Source organism: Sphaeramia orbicularis, chromosome 8 (genome assembly GCF_902148855.1).
Source record: "Sphaeramia orbicularis chromosome 8, fSphaOr1.1, whole genome shotgun sequence".
In the NCBI taxonomy this organism is placed as follows: Eukaryota; Metazoa; Chordata; class Actinopteri; order Kurtiformes; family Apogonidae; genus Sphaeramia; species Sphaeramia orbicularis.
Window position 1 is genome coordinate 50832849 of NC_043964.1, and position 17196 is coordinate 50850044.

Here is a 17196-nt window from a genome sequence, read left to right on the forward strand (position 1 = left end):
CCCACCCATTAACAGAGTATTAAAACTCACCCTCTGGGTTCAAGAGCAGATGGGTTATTTTCCTTTCAGTTAATCTTAGCAATTATTTCTTTGCTTCATCGTGTAAAGCTTAGCTACATAAATGTGTAATTGTCCTAATTAGCTCCTTCAACATCTGCATGTAAAATGATTCTTTCCGTCTTTATAGCTGTACAGTCAACTCTCAGGCAAACGGCAAAGATCCACCAAAAGTCAATTCCAGTTAATGATCTAGCCTTGTTGCTTAATGAAACAATAAATAAGTCAATCACTGATGCTGTTGTCAAGTTCACCTACACTAAGGCTACGTTCAGACAGCAGGTCTTAATGCACAATTAAAATTTTTTGGTGAAATCAGTTTTTTTTGTGTGTGCTCCTTCATATTACACATTAGGGCTGCACGATTAAAGATATACCGTATGATGTGGCATTTTTACGCTTTTCTTTTGTCATCTAAAATGCTTCTAATAATAAGTGTGTGTCAAACTAAAATGTAAAAGAAATCCACCAGGTATTGAAACTCAAAAATGTTTAATTCTCATATATTTCTGATAAAAGTCTGGCCAATCATTTTATTCGGTCCGAATGAAATAATTGGCTGAACCTGGCTGAGCCTCCTGTCAATCATCCATTACGGCCGTCCAGCATCCGATCCATTATCGCCGTCCCCGCATCCGATATGGGTACCTCTGAATCTGACACTTCACTTGCTGCTTCTCCTGTCACTGACCACATTCTACTGTCTAAGGATGTGAATGGACAGAACTCAAATGCACATGTGGACGGGAAAAAACGGATTTATTAACATCAACAACAACTAAGGGGAACAAACAGGAGTCCGATGAATGAAGGATGGAGATAAAAGTCCGGAAGTCAGCTGTGCTGGACTAAACAGATCTGCATAAAGGTCAGCTTTTATGACTGGGAGTCATACAGGTGCAATTACATGGTGTCACACAATGTAGGATTATGTAGGATGATAAATGTATGGACTATGAAACCTCAAATGTCCACGGAAAATTCGCGGAGGCCACACGTTCACAGTGCGCGCGCCCGTCGCCTGGACACCTCATCTCCGTGGTGCAGTGAAGACACAGACCAGACCCTTAAATACAGGGTCTACTGATGAAACAGGGGCTGCGGGCCCGCGACAGGTAGATGATGTATCTGATTACTGAGGGAGGGGTCCACGGACACACCGAAGCGGACCGGACCTCTGCCTCTGCTTCCTCCACGCACATCAGGTAAGAGGAGGAGAAGGCCTCAGAGCTCAGGCAGAGGGAAGTGGGCGGGGCTTTGGAGGGAGGCGGGTTGTTCATGTTCAAACTTTTACTAAGTGCTGTGAGAAATGCCACATCGGTAGGTATAGCTTTAATTGATTTCAAATCGTAATCGGATTTTTTAATTAGGATGATTTTTAAAAAAGGGAAATCGTGAAATCCATTCATCTTTCTCGTGCCTCCAGGCCGCGTGCCTCCGGGCTACCGTAGGCTCCTCCTCCTATCTGTGAGAGTGGTCTTTCACAGGAGTCTGTGTAATGACCACGGACGTTAAATCTGTTCATGAGCCTGCAGTACTTACAGCAATAAAAGCTGTGGCTTCACACACGGATCCTGCAATTGAAATATAGTTGTACGGGGATCACTCATCTTACGTTTTCCCGGATCCGTACCGTACTGTCTTCTTCTGATCCGGGTCGAGGGGTCAGCAGCCTCAGCAGAGGAGCCCAGACAGCCCTCTGACCACACATATCCACCAGCTCCGGAGACATAATCCCTCCAGTGTGTCCTGGGTCGGTCTGTTCCATGCACGGATCCCCCAGTTTAAATAGAACCACATGGGGATCACTCATATTCTGTGGTCCACGCACGCACGACTGATGCCCGTCAGTGACTTACATTGGTATCACTTCTGTGAGCCTAGATACCCCAAAAAGAAAAAAAAACAAAACTTTTTTTAAAATAATAATTAATTTAGTTCTCTTACTTGCTAAATTTTTCATTCACAAATGTAAGTTCTGTAACACAAAACCAAATATGTAATTTTAGAAAGATGTTGAACTTTATTTAAAGCTGTTTGATACATCTGGAAACAAAAAGGCTCTAAAAACCATCAGTATTTGCTCTGATTTGGACATTGTATTGTAGTGTATTCCCCCTGGCAAATTTATGTTATTTTCTTGTTGTATACGTTGTTTATATACTCTACTTCATTCAATAAAGATTTAATGAAGAAAAAAAAAAAAAAACTTCTGTGGGTTCATCACAGATTTGAGGTAGGGAGCAGTGGCTTGCATTGTGGGCCACTCATGAAAACGACATGCTGACTTCTGTTGATTTCTGTAGTTTTACCCAAAAATTTAAATCGAAAATCGAGTTTTTAGAGGAAAAAAATCGGCATTTTATTCTTTTGCCAAAATCGTGCAGCCCTATTAAATATTAAATGCAACTTCAATCAGTTTTGAGTATGAACTGAATGTGACCTTGAAGTGACCCGCATCTGCAAAAGAGGTCCTGACGTAATACGTAACCACGCAGGCATGCACTGTGTTTATGGAGGTAACACTCCTGGGACGCAGAATTGTGGCGTTTGTCGCATTTCAGTGACGTAAAGGTCGGATAAATGCGACCTGGCTGTTCAGACTGAAGTCGCATTGCAAAATGTCAGATACTTACCAGATTTAGGACCACATTTGAAAGTGGCCTGGGTCGGTTTTGAAAAAATTGGATATGTGCTGTTCAAACTGTCTTTAACAGATCAGATACACGTCACATATGGACAAAAAATTGGATTTGGGCCACATTTGCCTGCAGTCTGAACGTAGCCTAAATCATGTCTAAGACAAGACCAAGACTTTAAGGGGATGAAACCAAGACCAATTCTAGAACACAAACACTGCAATTATATTATGACATCCAGGTTTTATGAACATTTAAGTGGCCAAAGCAGTTGATCTTACCATGACATTAGATTAGATTAGATTAGATTAGATTAGATTAGATTAGATTAGATTAGATTAGATTAGATGGGTGTCTATCATTCAGTGAGGGAAAGATGAATTGAAGTGAGCCACAGTTGACACTCAAAACACACAAGAATCGGGTTAGACTGGATAAAAATTCTGGATTCCTGCAACTGATTTCCATTCCTCTTCTTTCCAGCACATTCCTCCACTTCCACAGGTTTTTCCTCCACCTGTTCTCTGCTCTCGCTACAGATCACAATGTCATCTGCAAACATCATAGTCCACAGAGACTCCTGCCTAACCTCATCTGTCCATCACCATAACAAACTCAGAGCCAGTCCTTAATGCAGACCCACCTCCACTCTGATTTCTTGTGTCCACCTACAGCACACCTCACCACTGTTCTTATTCCTATCCTGCATCGCTCTAACTTTTTTCTCTGCCACTCCAGACTTCCTCATCCAGTGCCACAGCTCCTCCTTTGGTGCTCTGTCATATGCTTTCTCTAAATCCACAAAGACACAATTGCAGCTCCTTCTACTTTAGTTCTACCTCCATCAGCATTCTCACACCAAATATTGCATTTGTAGTGCTCTTTCTAGGAATAAAAAATACTGCTGCTCACATGCGCTCACTTCCTTTTTTAGCCTGGCTTCCACTACTCTTTGCCGTGCCTTTATCGTGTGACTCACCAACTTTATACCTCTGTAGTTGCTACTCCTCTGCACATCACCTTTGTTCTTAAAAACCTATACACTTCTGCATCCCTCAGGTTTCCTCTCAGGTTCCAAGATCCTTTTGAACAGTCTAGTTAAAAAATCCACTCCCATCTCTCACAGACACTTCTATACTTCCACTGGTATGTCATCAGAGCCAGGGTTTTCAGTTCTTCTTCCTCTTCCTTACTAATCTTTTCTATTTCCTGTTAGGGCTGCTCGATTAGAGAAAAAAAAAAAATCAAGATTATTTTAGCAATAATTGAAATCACGATTATTAAAAACGATTATTTGTTAACCTTAAAGTTGTTTATTTTTTTCTTGCAAAGCAATGTAAGATATACTCTTTAAATATAAATAAAGCTTTTAACCATTAAAACAAAGTATGTTCACTTTTGTACGAAACAAAAAAATCTTTGAATGCAAATAAGTGTACTGTAAATTCAAGTATGTTTCCTTTTGTAAACAAATAGTGCACTGGAATTAAACTGCTCTAGACTTGCCATAGAACTGGAGCAATAAAAAAAAACTCACATAAAGTGCAAATTATAAATTCAAGTATGTTCAATGTAGTATGAAACATAGTAAATTCAGTGGCGTGCCGTGAGGTTTCAGTTAGGTTAATACGGGAGTTGCAGCATAGAGAGATTCGGAGACTGAAGATTGCATTGCGGACGAAGTTGTAGACGGAGTTTTTTTTATGTGTTTTAGTTTTTCATAAGATTATGATAAAGGTCGCGGTGGTTAAACTTTAGATGGTTAAAAAGGTTTGCTGTGTTACAGGTCGGTGCGGACACAACTACGAAACACTTTTTGCACGTAATGGGTTTTTGCTCTTCATCAAACCCAAAGTGATTCCATACAATTGAATTTGACTTGCATTTTTTGTTTACAAAGCACTTCTGCTGTGATTCTCCTGCTATTTTTCCAGACCACTAGGTACAACTTTCCTCTTGGAGTGGACCTGCCGGGTAGCAGGCAGCTGTAGCTTAGGGGGGGGCGGGGCAGAGCAGCTCATGGTAGCTTGCGTGCGTGTGAATTAAACAACTCAAAATTAATAATCGTTTTTTCTCGATTACATAATTTTTGTAATCGTTGCGTGTAATAATCGAAATCGTAATTGAATTTTGATTAATTGCACAGCCCTACTTCCTGTTTCACATTTTTCCCCTCTTCCACCCTTCCTTCCCTCTCATTCCTCACAGTACTCCTTCCATCTTCTCATCACACCTTCCTCACTTGTTACCTCTGTGCTTAAGAGGCCTAACCTGCAGTACATCCTTCTTATCTGAATCCCTCTGTCTTGCTCATCAGTAGACATCCTTCTCTGCTTCTTTAGCGTTCAACCTCATATACAGCTCATCTGTTTGGCCTGCACCACTTCCACCTTCACCTTATATTGTGTCTACTTGTTCTCTTGTAGACTGTCTGTAGTTCTCTCACTGTCCCACTTCTTCTTAGCTAACCTCCTCACTGAATATTTTCCTGTTCCTCATTCCTCCATGAAGTCTCCTTATCTTCCTGCCTTTCAGAGGACACACAAAGTACCAACCTACCTCATCTTCCTGATTACTTATTTTTTTACAGTTTCCAATTCATCTGGCAGCTGTTCCCGACCACCCAGAGCCTGTCTGAACTTCTCCCTAAACTCCTCACAGCACTCTTTCTTCTTCAGCTTCCACCACTTGGTCCACTTCGCAGTCAGTAATTTATTTCTGTCTACATAGAATGTAGTCCACCTGTGTGTGCCTACTTCCACTCTTATATGACACCCTTTTCCTTTTGGAAAAGTATTATAGGTGCGCTCAGGCTGTAATTACAAATGGAGCAGATACAAAATACACAAATGCAGAAAACACAAATTTTACCTTTCAATCTTACGTTTTGGGCTCTGCAGACTCCGACACAACAGACAATCGAAATGCAAGCGACAACAGGATTTATTTATGTAATAAGGAAGAGGGGAGGTGGAAACTGGCATAGGAGAAAAGGGTTGTAAGTAGAGATGAGAATTATCGATTAATCCATTAATCATTAGTTGACTGATCTTATCGATCAATTAACGATCAGTAGATAAGTAGCAGTTTAGTGGGGGTGCACCGCTCCCACAAACAGATGGGCCAGTCTGTGTTTTGCTCCACCGTGTCTCTAAAGCCATTCTAACTCATCAATGCCATGATCCGATTCAATGACCGGCTATCCCAGTCATGGTGTTGCAGCATGAACAAACCAGCAGCCTTTGGACAGGTGTGGACAGGGTGACTCCCCCATAATTCAACTTCATCCTAGTATGAAGCCTGGTTTGGGCAGTGGCGCCCTCTAATGTCAACATCAAAAATCCTGCTATGGACGTGGGCAATTAACTGACAATTAATAATTTAATCGAGAAAATTCTTATCGACAACACTGGGTTACAAAAAAATGTTTTTTGCAAGTTGTCTAGGTTTTTTCAACTGAATTAGGACCATTTTGCACCGCTAAATCCAAAAATGACATCTGTTTTTCTCAATCGGGTCAGGTTTTTTTGCTTCAGAGAACTCTTCTTGCCTTTGGTCCACTGACGCAGATACTTAGTGCATGGCTTGCATACCATGTGTGGCGCCCAAACTTTATCTTGGTCACCAAGTTTAATACCAAAATAAGATTGGTAAGCACACTTTATGAAACTTGTGACTTGATTCCTGTCAGGTACAATGGTGTATTCACCGCAGATGTAGCAGAATACGTCAGGCTTATTTTTGCAAGATCTTCTAGTCGAAGCCATTTCATTCACCTGTAATATTAAAAAAACATGAATCATAAATTGGCAAAAGTAAAATCTTCAGAACTCATTTATTGCAAGAAATATGAAAGAATTTTGTATCATATGATGTGAAAATGCCCATAAATGTAAGCTAAAATGTTAAAAAGCCAATATGTAGCATAGTTCAGAAAGTTGACCTGTTTGAGCAAAATTAATGTGATTTTTGGATTCAGCACACCAAAATTATCCTAAATCAGCTCAAAAAACTTAAACAATAGATTTGTTGTTGACCAGTGCAATTAACTGATAGTCGATTCATTGTTTACATCCCTAGTTGTAAGCCTTGTGGGAGCTGGTGTAGCTCCAGGCTAACGGCTAGCCGGTCTGGTGAAGCTGTAGAGGCAGTGTGCGGGTAACAACTGTCACAGTAGGATGATGTGGTGTGGACAGTCGTCCTAGCTTACGGTAGCAATGCTTTGATGGTGATAAGTAGATGATGACAGGGGTTAGCAGCGACAGTAGCTTGGCATGGCATGAACAATGGTAAGCGTAGCATGGACAGTGGTGGCGTCTTTGTTGCTGGGCAACCCGGGCCACTTCCTTTCAGTGCAGCTCAAGCCCAGGCTGCAGCTCAGTGTACTCCACTTGGAAACGGGTGGACGTGGACAATAGACTGAAGAACAGTGGTAAGGGGAGCTTTCTCAGAAGGCATGCTCCTGTCGGTACCACCCCAGCAGACGTCTGGGAGAAGGAGAGCAAACAAAGGCATCAGCATGCTGACCTGAAAATGTAACAATAGCACTTGAAAAAACAGCAAACAGTAGTGGCCGATCTTCCACCAGGTGTAGAGGAAAATAGTTTTTACGTTTTACGGCAGCTTGCATCCGTTTCGATGCATTACTGCCTCCTTCTGGAGTTATTCGTCCATATTCGATTAGCTATTATTCCAATTGTTTTTATATATTGCAGAATAACTTTACACCCCTCCTTTGCTGATCCACATACCAGCAAATCTTTCAGGTTGTTCATTCTGTTCTTTGCAGATTTCTTAACATGCCTGCCCTCGCCTCTTCTACATGTGAGCAGTACATGTTCCTCAGTTCCTTTTCTGTAACAATGTTTACAATGGCCAGTTTGTTTATTTATTTCAAATATTGCAATAAAATCAAACAAAAGAATTACATAAAAAGAAAGTAAAACAATCGAAAAGGAGCAGGATGTTTAACTTATAATGTCCCGCCCCCTTACTCCATTCTTCACCTACCCTAAATTCCTGTCAGATTCCCTAAGTAACTCAAAAATCCTCACCTATCAGGCCAAATTCTGACTGTGCATAAAACACTAAATTGCTAAATTACATATCAAGGATAGACTTTGTGGGGAAGGATAGGTTTCGTGTTTACCCATGATGTGGAGTGTGTCGTTTAGACCAATCCTTAGTCTGCCCTGTATGATTTGTTCTTTTCTGTTTGATCCATAATGTTTTATCGATCTTACTTTTTTCTCTATTCCATGTAGATTGTCTTCCTTTTGTTGAGCTGTTCCAATATTCTTGTCACAATTTGATGGTTTCCCTCCAGGTTATGTGTTTCCTTTCTGTTTTTTAGAGTTTTATGTTAATGTCCACATCTCATCTTCTAACAGCCTCTTTTGCCCCTGTCTGCCTTTTCATTTCCAGGGACCCCGAAATGTATTGGCACACATGAAATGACTTCTTTCCCCTGACTGACAACACTTGATTGACATAACAGAATCTCATACAGCAGATCCTGATGGTGTTTTGCTGCTCCTGTTTCCACTGATATTAATGCTGGATTTGAATCACAGCAAACAACTAGTTTTGTTTCTCTTGTACCCTCTGCCCATTCCGGTACTAGTGGTATTGCACCTAGTTGGTGATGATGAAATTCTTTATTCAGTCATTACATAATACAACCACTTTCAACACTAGAAACATTACCAACAGGTTAGTGACTGAAAAGGCACAGGCAGAAGCATAATGCTTATAGTAATGCCTTTCCTACATAACAAACTAGAAGCACTCAGAGAGCGCAGACCTCCGCCAAGGCTGATCAGTGCCCCCCCCTGTGGGCCCCCCCACCCCCGATCACCACCAAAATTTAATCGTTTCTTCCTTATCCCATTTCCAACAAACCCTGAAAATTTCATCCAAATCTGTCCATAACTTTTTGAGTTATGTTGCACACTAACGATCAGTGGCCCCCCCCGTGGGCCCCCCCCACCCCCGATCACCACCAAAATGTAATCATTTCTTCCTTATCCCATTTCCAACAAACCCTGAAAATTTCATCCAAATCTGTCCATAACTTTTTGAGTTATGTTGCACACTAACGGACAGACAAACAAACAAACAAACAAACAGACAAACAAACCCTGGCAAAAACATAACCTCCTTGGCGGAGGTAATTAAGCTACCCAGCATTCAATATAGGAAAAAGAGAAAACAAAAATACAGATAACCATACAAGCAAAAACATAAAGAAGTATAACTAAACCAGAAAACACAGCCAACCAAATTAATGGTAATTTAATGTAGAGTAGAAAATAAATTATTTACTTATTAATTGTTAGATCGTAACCTTCAAAAATTGCCCTACATACCATTTTTTTAAAAACCAAAAATGAGCTACACATTCGTAGATCCATGCTGGCCTCATTCCATAGTTTAACTCCAACAACAGATATACATCTTCTTTTAGTCTCTTTTCTAGCTTTTTTTTTTACAACAAATTTACAAACATCTCGCAAATCATATTTAGACTCGTGTTGAGAAGAACCTACTTCTACAGCATACACGCTTAAACAGTCAGATGTTTGTTTACCGATCTGTACCTGGATACTAGGGATTACTACTGCTGCCCCTGTTGGTTCTGGCTGAGGATCTTTGGACCCATCTGTAAAAATTTGTAAAGAATTCCTGTATTTATTTATTCCTTGTGAAGTTGTGGTATTCTTGCACTAGATCTATTGTTTTATGACTTTGTTTTTTGGTGATCAGCTTTTGTACGAGCAGGTCTTCTTAAACTCCACTGATTGCTGATCGTACTCAGGTGTGTGCTTCCAGATGAACACACCTGCTGAAAGGAAGCATCGGGGAGATTCCTCCCAATGCCACCAGAAGGGACACATTGAGAAGGTTCCAGGGAAAAGGGAAAAGGGAATGGCAGTACAGGGAAACACTTCGACAACAAAGACAGAAACAAACACACATAAAGGAAAAAACAGCACTGAAGCCCCAGCACTGAAACACACAAACCCCCAGCCTCCCGTATGTTAATCCCATACTTTGGTTTTCTGCCATAAAACAACCCGTTTAAAAATGAGTCAAATTATCAGTTGTATTTGAAGTGAGGGAGTTGTATATCTCATCACCCTAAGGCAGTGGTTCTCAATGTTTTTTTCAGTGATGTACCCCCTGTGAAATATTTTTTCAGCCAAGTACCCCCTAACCAGCGCAAAGCATTTTTGGTTGAAAAAAACAACTTAAAACAGAGTGCTGTGCCATCAGTGTCTGATTTATTAAACTTTGGAACTCCATTTGTAGTGGTCTCTCTTGAACTATTTGGAAATAAAAAGATATAACTAAAAAAAGAAAGAAATAACGAACTTAATTATAAATAAAGATTTGTGCACATAAAAATAATTATCAACATAAAGTGTCCTCCTTTGGGATCATAGTAAAGATCTGTCCTCAAAAACATAACATAATCTTCAAGATACTACCGGAATTTTGCCGGCTCTGGTTTGGCCTTGTTTGCCACTTGTCCCTCCGTGTTTTCAAAAGAATTACGCTTCAACCACGACTCCATTGTTTGAGTTTTCAAGTGATTGACAGGTGATGCTAGGTGGCATATGACAGGTTGGGTCGAACCATTCTGGTATGGGGGAGACTCTGGGGTTTTAGGAGGATGAAATTGAACAGTCTACTGAATAAAAAATTCATTTTATGAACTTATATATTTTCCTGAAATATTTAATTAATTTAATAATTATTTTTTATGGATTTTTGTATGGATGCTACTTTTTAAATATATTTTAAAATCTCACGTACCCCCTGGAGTGCCTTCACGTACCCCCAGGGGTACGCGTACCCCCATTTGAGAACCACTGCCCTAAGGTATGTAAATCAGCTGCAAATGGAGATTTTAAAAGCAAGATCAAAATGTTCAAAAAGTGGTCTGGAGACTGCTCTCAATAGCAGGACTGAGTCTCTAAAACAACTGCAATTTTTCACATAAACAATAATCTTATCCTTTTGGTCAAATAGGTCTGCTTTGTTTTTTATTAACCCTATAAAAACCATTTGTATCATATTTGCTATGTCAGGTTCTAAGACCTTTATCTAATCAATGAGATCTATACTTGACTTAAAAATCAGTTGTTTGTGACCTGATATGTCTGCCCCCTGGTGGATTATCACCCCACTGCAGCCAGTGGACAGGCTTTGTTTTGACCTTTTTCAACATGGCTGCTGTCGTTAAATCGTCCACGCATTTACAGGAAGGTCTTTGGTAATTTTCAAAAAGTTACAAAGGATATTTATATTGTTATTCTTTTATATTTATACATATATAAGTACCTCATGTACTGAAACAATGCATAGTTACTTGATGATTGATTCTTTATGTATGAAAAATGATACAAAAATATATCATCAACAAAATGATATGGCAAAATGTTTTGCTTGGATTTTGTTAAAAGGTTTAATATATAAATAAATCTCAATTCCCAAAATTTTGTGGCTAGTTTTTGATGGGTCGGGTTTTAGAGGGTTAAATAGTAAGATGATAAGACTGCCAGCTCCATGTGTCCATTCAAGAATATATGTTTTGGTAACTGTGTGACAATACTGATTTGCACTAAATAGGAATATCAGTCTACTTTAAGTCATTATCCACTACATCTCCCCCATGTGGTGCAATTTACATTCTCTGTATTTAACTTAATCATTCAGTCTTTTTTTACATCTTTCTTTTGTGCTTTCAGACACAAACCCATACGCAGCAACACTTATCTCAATACAACAACACCTATTATTAAATGCATCCATAATGCATCTCAATTTGAAGGTGTACCGGTCTGTCAGAAGGTCACCATTGTATTTAAAATTGCTCTGTAACAGTTTGACAGAATGTTGTAATATTTGGCACAAACATTCACTTGCATACAAGGACGATTTGGAAAGACTTCGATGGGCAGAAGTCAGAGGTCAATTTCAGTCCTTACAAGTACATTTTCTCACTTATAAAGGCAATAAATCAACATTGCTAGGTAAGGAAGGTTTTAACCCTTTATTGGGCAAGAGACTGTTTGTGGTAATTTCCGCATACATTACAAGACAGAGGCAGCAACAGTCCCAGTGAGGACAGTGAGGCGACAATCCGAGGTCCATTGTGGTCTCCAGGGTCTGTCAGGTCCACTTCTGCATGAACAGTGAGTGGACCTGCTTTGAATTGAATTGAATTGCCTTTATTGTCATTTGACAGTACAAAGTACATCAAACGAAATTAAGTTTGATGATTAGGGACATCAGGCCGCTGCTCCTAGTACAGAGTACAACTAGAGCGCTACCACAAAACCCTTTCTTCGAAAATTGCAGTGAAGAACAGAAGATAATGCAAAGCACAAATATAAGACATCATACAGTTTTCACACAGTACACGTGGACACATGCTGGAATTTTTCATGGATTTGAAGGCTTCGTTTGGTACCATGAAGTAATGGTACTAATGTAAGGAATGATGTTCAAAGGGATCATGTGGATGTGCACAGGGGTCTGGATCAGCACACATGTTGGTCTAATGTTCTAAAATACATGTTCCTTTTTTTTTTTTTTTGTCACTTACAGGTAAGGAACCAAATATGGTAACTTCATTGATTTTGATTTTCTACATGGCAAAAATTTTTGAAAAATTTCACAAAAGTAATGAAGTCTTGTGAGGTCCTCCAGTTATTCACTGAAGTCAAAATTTTGAACTTCAGGGCATTTCGATGAGTGTCCTTTAAAGGGTTAAGCATGGACAGTTTATGATGCAAGGATAGTGGATGTATGAGATTGTGTTCACAGCTCATGTTTGTTCTCTGTCTCCTTGTCCTGTTCTGTTCACAGATTTAGATGCTCAATACTCTCTAACACGGGCTCAGCGTGTTCGGGCTGCCATGTTCCCAGAGACCCTGGTTGAGGGCGAGGCGGCCATGCCCGTGCAGTCAGATCCATCACAGCAGAGCAATGTTCAGCGACTGGCTGAACCCTCCCAACTGCTGAAGACGGCCATTGTCCATCTGATAAACTACCAGGATGATGCTGAACTTGCCACTAGGGCGGTGCCAGAGCTCACCAAACTGCTGGCAGATGATGATCCTGTAAGTTGGTTTAGATTAAAACTTTTATTTAATGGTTGGCCGGGCCTTGGGGTCCTCTTTGTTGGCCCGTGGTCCTTGGAGGGGTTCAGTCTCTTTGCCTTATTCTCTTTGCTTTACTCTGATGCAGTCACTCTGTCACAGAAGATTAATGTGAACAACTGATGTTGTGTGGATTTGTTGCTTGTATTATTTGCGCTGTCGTTTATATTTTGTTCATGTTTTCCTTTCTTATATCTCTCATTTAATCTGTCTTATTTTATTTCATTGTAATTTCTTCCTTTTTTCTGCCTTGTTTACTGAGTTCTGGTTCTAGTTATTGTTACCATTATAATTATCACCATGGTTGTTGTTGGTATTGTTCAGGGGTGGGCAATCCTGGTCCTCGAGGGCCGGTATCCTGCATGTTTTAGATGTTTCCCTCTTCCAACACAACTGGTTCACATGATAAGCCTATCATCAAGCTCTGCAGAAGCCTGATAATGACCTTCAGGTGTGCTGCAAGAGGGAAACATCTAAAACATGCAGGATACCAGCCCTCGAGGACCAGGATTGCCCACCCCTGGTATTGTTGATATTCTCGTGAGGGTCTTCACCATCTTCTTCTTCCTTTTTCTCCCCCCTTCACTCTTTCCTTCTCTCCTCCCCCTTGTTCCTTAACTGAAATGTGGTTCAACGAAACTCAAAATATTGACAGTAGAATATCAAGGGGAGCCTCATGTACTTTATGAAGTTTCCCTTGGTAAAGCAAATTTGTTCAGCACAAAAAGGCAGCCAGACTACCATTCTGCTGTTAAGATGCTGGACAAGTAAAAAAAAAACAAAAAAAAACCTTGTATTTAATTTGTATAGTTATGCCTGAGGCATTTTATTAAATATGATGCCTGGATTTCTAGGTTGTGGTGAACAAGGCAGCCATGATCGTCAACCAGCTGACCCGAAAGGAAGCCAGTCGCCGTGTGCTGGTGCAGAATCCGGCTATGGTGGGGGCGGTAGTGCGTGCCATGACTACAGCGGTTGACATGGAGACGGCCCGTTGTGCTTCTAGTGTGCTCCACAGTCTGTCACACCAGAGGGAAGGCTTACTGGCCATATTCAAGTCTGGAGGGATTCCAGCGCTGGTCCGCATGCTCAGGTACAAATGTTTTGACTACAATGACTGACATTGCAATAAAAAGCATTTTAGGAATTTGCATTATGTGGCAAGGAACAGTACACCTTCATTTGTAATCAGCAGAATAGGTCAGTTACCAATTAGTACCAAAAACCTAAACACAAGCTCATGAAAGTGGTGAAACTGTGCTGGGAGTGAAAATACAAAACTTACACAATGAGCATACAAAATAAACAGTGAAGTCAGGCTGGAGCTCAAATAGTTTCATAAAATGCAAAGTAATAATTGGTCATAACATGAACTTGCTAATTGCAGCATCCTTGATTCAAAACTGGTGGACTCAAATGCATAACTCACAAAAATTAAGATTTAACAAAGGTATTTTAATCGTCCAAATGTAATGAAACAAAAGGCGCTCCCAAGGAGGATACAAAGTACAACTTAAAAGAATCACAATGAGAAACAAAACCATTACAGAATATGTGAACCAAACATGAGGAACATGGAAAAAGCTGGCTGAGACGCATGAGACCTCGCAGACTGAAAAAGACGGACTGGCACTATTTCTACATGAGGTAGGGGAACACAAGTGAAACCAATCAGGGGTGGGGCTAACAATCACACAGAGGGAGGAAGTCAGGGTCTGAATGATGACCACTGATGACCAAATGTGAACAAGTGTTCATAGAACGCAAACCTCGGGCAAGCACCCCAAATGGTGTGCATGTATTGATCGACTATTTCTTTTTATATTAAACAGTTTCCAGGTTGTTCCATACAGCAGAAGAAGTTGAAGCTTGGTACCAGTCATGTGTATGCCAAATTATATTAAATTCCAATCAATATCTGTTGAGTTATAATGAAAAATGTGTCTTAAATAGGATTTTCAATGTTAAATTGAAATGTCCACAGAGTCCACATTCCACAGTGGATGTGGACAATTTTGTGCCAGATACAACATACTGTTATAAGCTACAGGTGGATCAAATTGGAGGCTAATCTGTGTCGTTTTGAATTTTTTATGAATTTTCGAAAATTGCTCAATGATGAGAGATAGGAAAATTGTAGATTTTGTGACCTTTCTGTGACCATGAACTTCGGCCTACTTGGCCCAAAATTTAATGGGTTGGTCCCAGGGCCTAGGCCTATCTGTGGGTACAATTTGGTAAAGATGGTTGGAATAGTTTTCCCGTAAAGTTGCTAACAAACCAACAAACAAACACGCAAACAAATACACACACAGGAAAGTGATCATAATACCTCGTGGTGGAGATAATGACTCTAACTTAACATAAAGTGACTAATCATAAAACAAGGACAAAACATTGAAACACTAAAGACAAGACATGAAACATGAAACACTAAATGTAAAGATGACTAAATTTAACATACTTGACGAGACATGACACTTATCTGATTTTGTAGTTAGATACATTTTATTTATGTAATAGTTTTTTACCTGATCATGCCACTTTTCCTCTGTGTCTCTTAGATATTACTTTTACATGTAGTGTAATGATATTCATGTATTTTGCTTTGTGTAGTGTTACTATTGGTTGCAATATGCTTCATTTGGCAAATCCATCATCTGCCCCACCCCAATGTATTTCATGCCCCTGTGGAAAAGCAAAGAAGTCAAGAACACATTAAAGAAATATTTAAAATATAGAAAGCATGGAAACACATTTGCTCCACATTGATATTTAAGTTGATATTATAAGTATCTTTGATTTACAGAAATATACAGTGGGTACATTGTTGTCTTGCCAATTGGATTTTCATTTATTCAGAAAATAATAGATATTCCACATCCTCCACAAAGGTCTTGTTTCCTTTTTAAATCAATGCAACTTCTGACAATTATTTGATTAGTGGTGATTTTGATGAAATTTTCAGGGTTTGTTGGAAATGGGATAAGGAAGAAACGATTAAATTTTGGTGGTGATCGGGGGTGGGGGGGGCCCACGGGGGGGGCGCAGACCACAAAATTTCATCAAAATGTGTCCATAACTTTTTGAGTTATCTTGCACACTAACGGACAGACAGACAGACAGACAAACAAACAAACCCTGGCAAAAACATAACCTCCTTGGTGTGGGGGGGCCCACGGGGGGGGGCCACTGATCAGCCTTGGCGGAGGTCTGCGCTCTCCGAGTGCTTCTAGTTTTTATTATATTACCATTAGCTTGGTGAGCTCTATCATAGCTCAAATGCACCAAGTGTCTTTTTAATCTATTCTTGTATTTTAGTCTATCATCTTGCTTTTTTATTCTTCTGTACAACACTGTTTTTAATTGTACAGCTGTCTTATGTCTTTAATTTATTCTTGTATTTTATTCTTTTATTTTGTTTTTTCCCCTGTAAGTCGCTTTGGAAAGAAGCGTCTGCCAAATGCATAAATGTAATGTAAATTTAATGTAGTGTCCAAATGTTGCCACTTCTGGCACCATAAAACCTAAATTGCAATAACGAAAGCCGAACTCTGTGCTTCAAAATGTCAGCCATGGCAGCCACAAAGAAAACATGTCATGGTGTCTGCATCCACTTCATTAATAGAGACTATGGGACACGGCCTGAGTTTTACTGTGTTTTGGATGAGAAATGAAATCATTTGTATGGCACATTAATAATTACCGAATAAAGGTGACAATAGGAGAAAGAGAAGCTAAAAATATTAGAAAAAAATCATTTGAATTCAGCTTTTATCTACAGACCGCATGTGAATTCTGCCAGTATGAGGATAGTGTAGACCAGGCGTAAATGGGACAAGGAGAAGGGAATTTTGTGAAATTAATGCCTGCCTCCTGTCTAACAAGATTACTCCTCAATACCACACACACACATGCACACACACAGGCAAAGTATAGAGGCTTATTTTTCAGGAGGGTTGCAAAGGGTGACAGTGGCAAGGAATAAAACTGAGCCTATTGAAAAAAAAATAGAAGAAAGTGGGTGTGCAAGGGTGAAAATGTGAATATTAAAGAGGTGACAAATAACACAGTGAGAGAAAGATTCAATTTCCTTTCATTTTCTGTGTAAATTAAGCCCCAGAATCAATTATGAGTGTGAATTATCCTCCTATGTTAAGCCTCAGAGTAAGGGATTAACTGTGCAGCTGTGCCTTGGGCTTGGAAAGGCCACAAATATGATGCTAAAATGAAAGGCTGGCCTGTTAACCTCACTGGAAACCCACAGTTAATTCACCGACCTCTAGCTGTTAGGTTCTCACCCAGTGTTTCTCAACGGGGGTGGTACCGCC

The 17196-nt window shown here is 39.9% G+C and overlaps 1 protein-coding gene across 2 annotated transcripts in view; it reads left to right on the top strand.

Annotated features, from left to right (window-relative positions):
* LOC115423925 (junction plakoglobin-like) overlaps positions 1-17196 on the top strand; it is a 285940-nt gene that overhangs the window by 184608 nt on the left and 84136 nt on the right. For both annotated transcript variants that reach the window (XM_030140961.1, XM_030140962.1), the window contains 2 exons: positions 12573-12826; positions 13720-13958. In XM_030140961.1, the coding sequence (XP_029996821.1) occupies positions 12573-12826; positions 13720-13958 (493 nt within the window). The remainder of the gene's footprint in view (positions 1-12572; positions 12827-13719; positions 13959-17196) is intronic.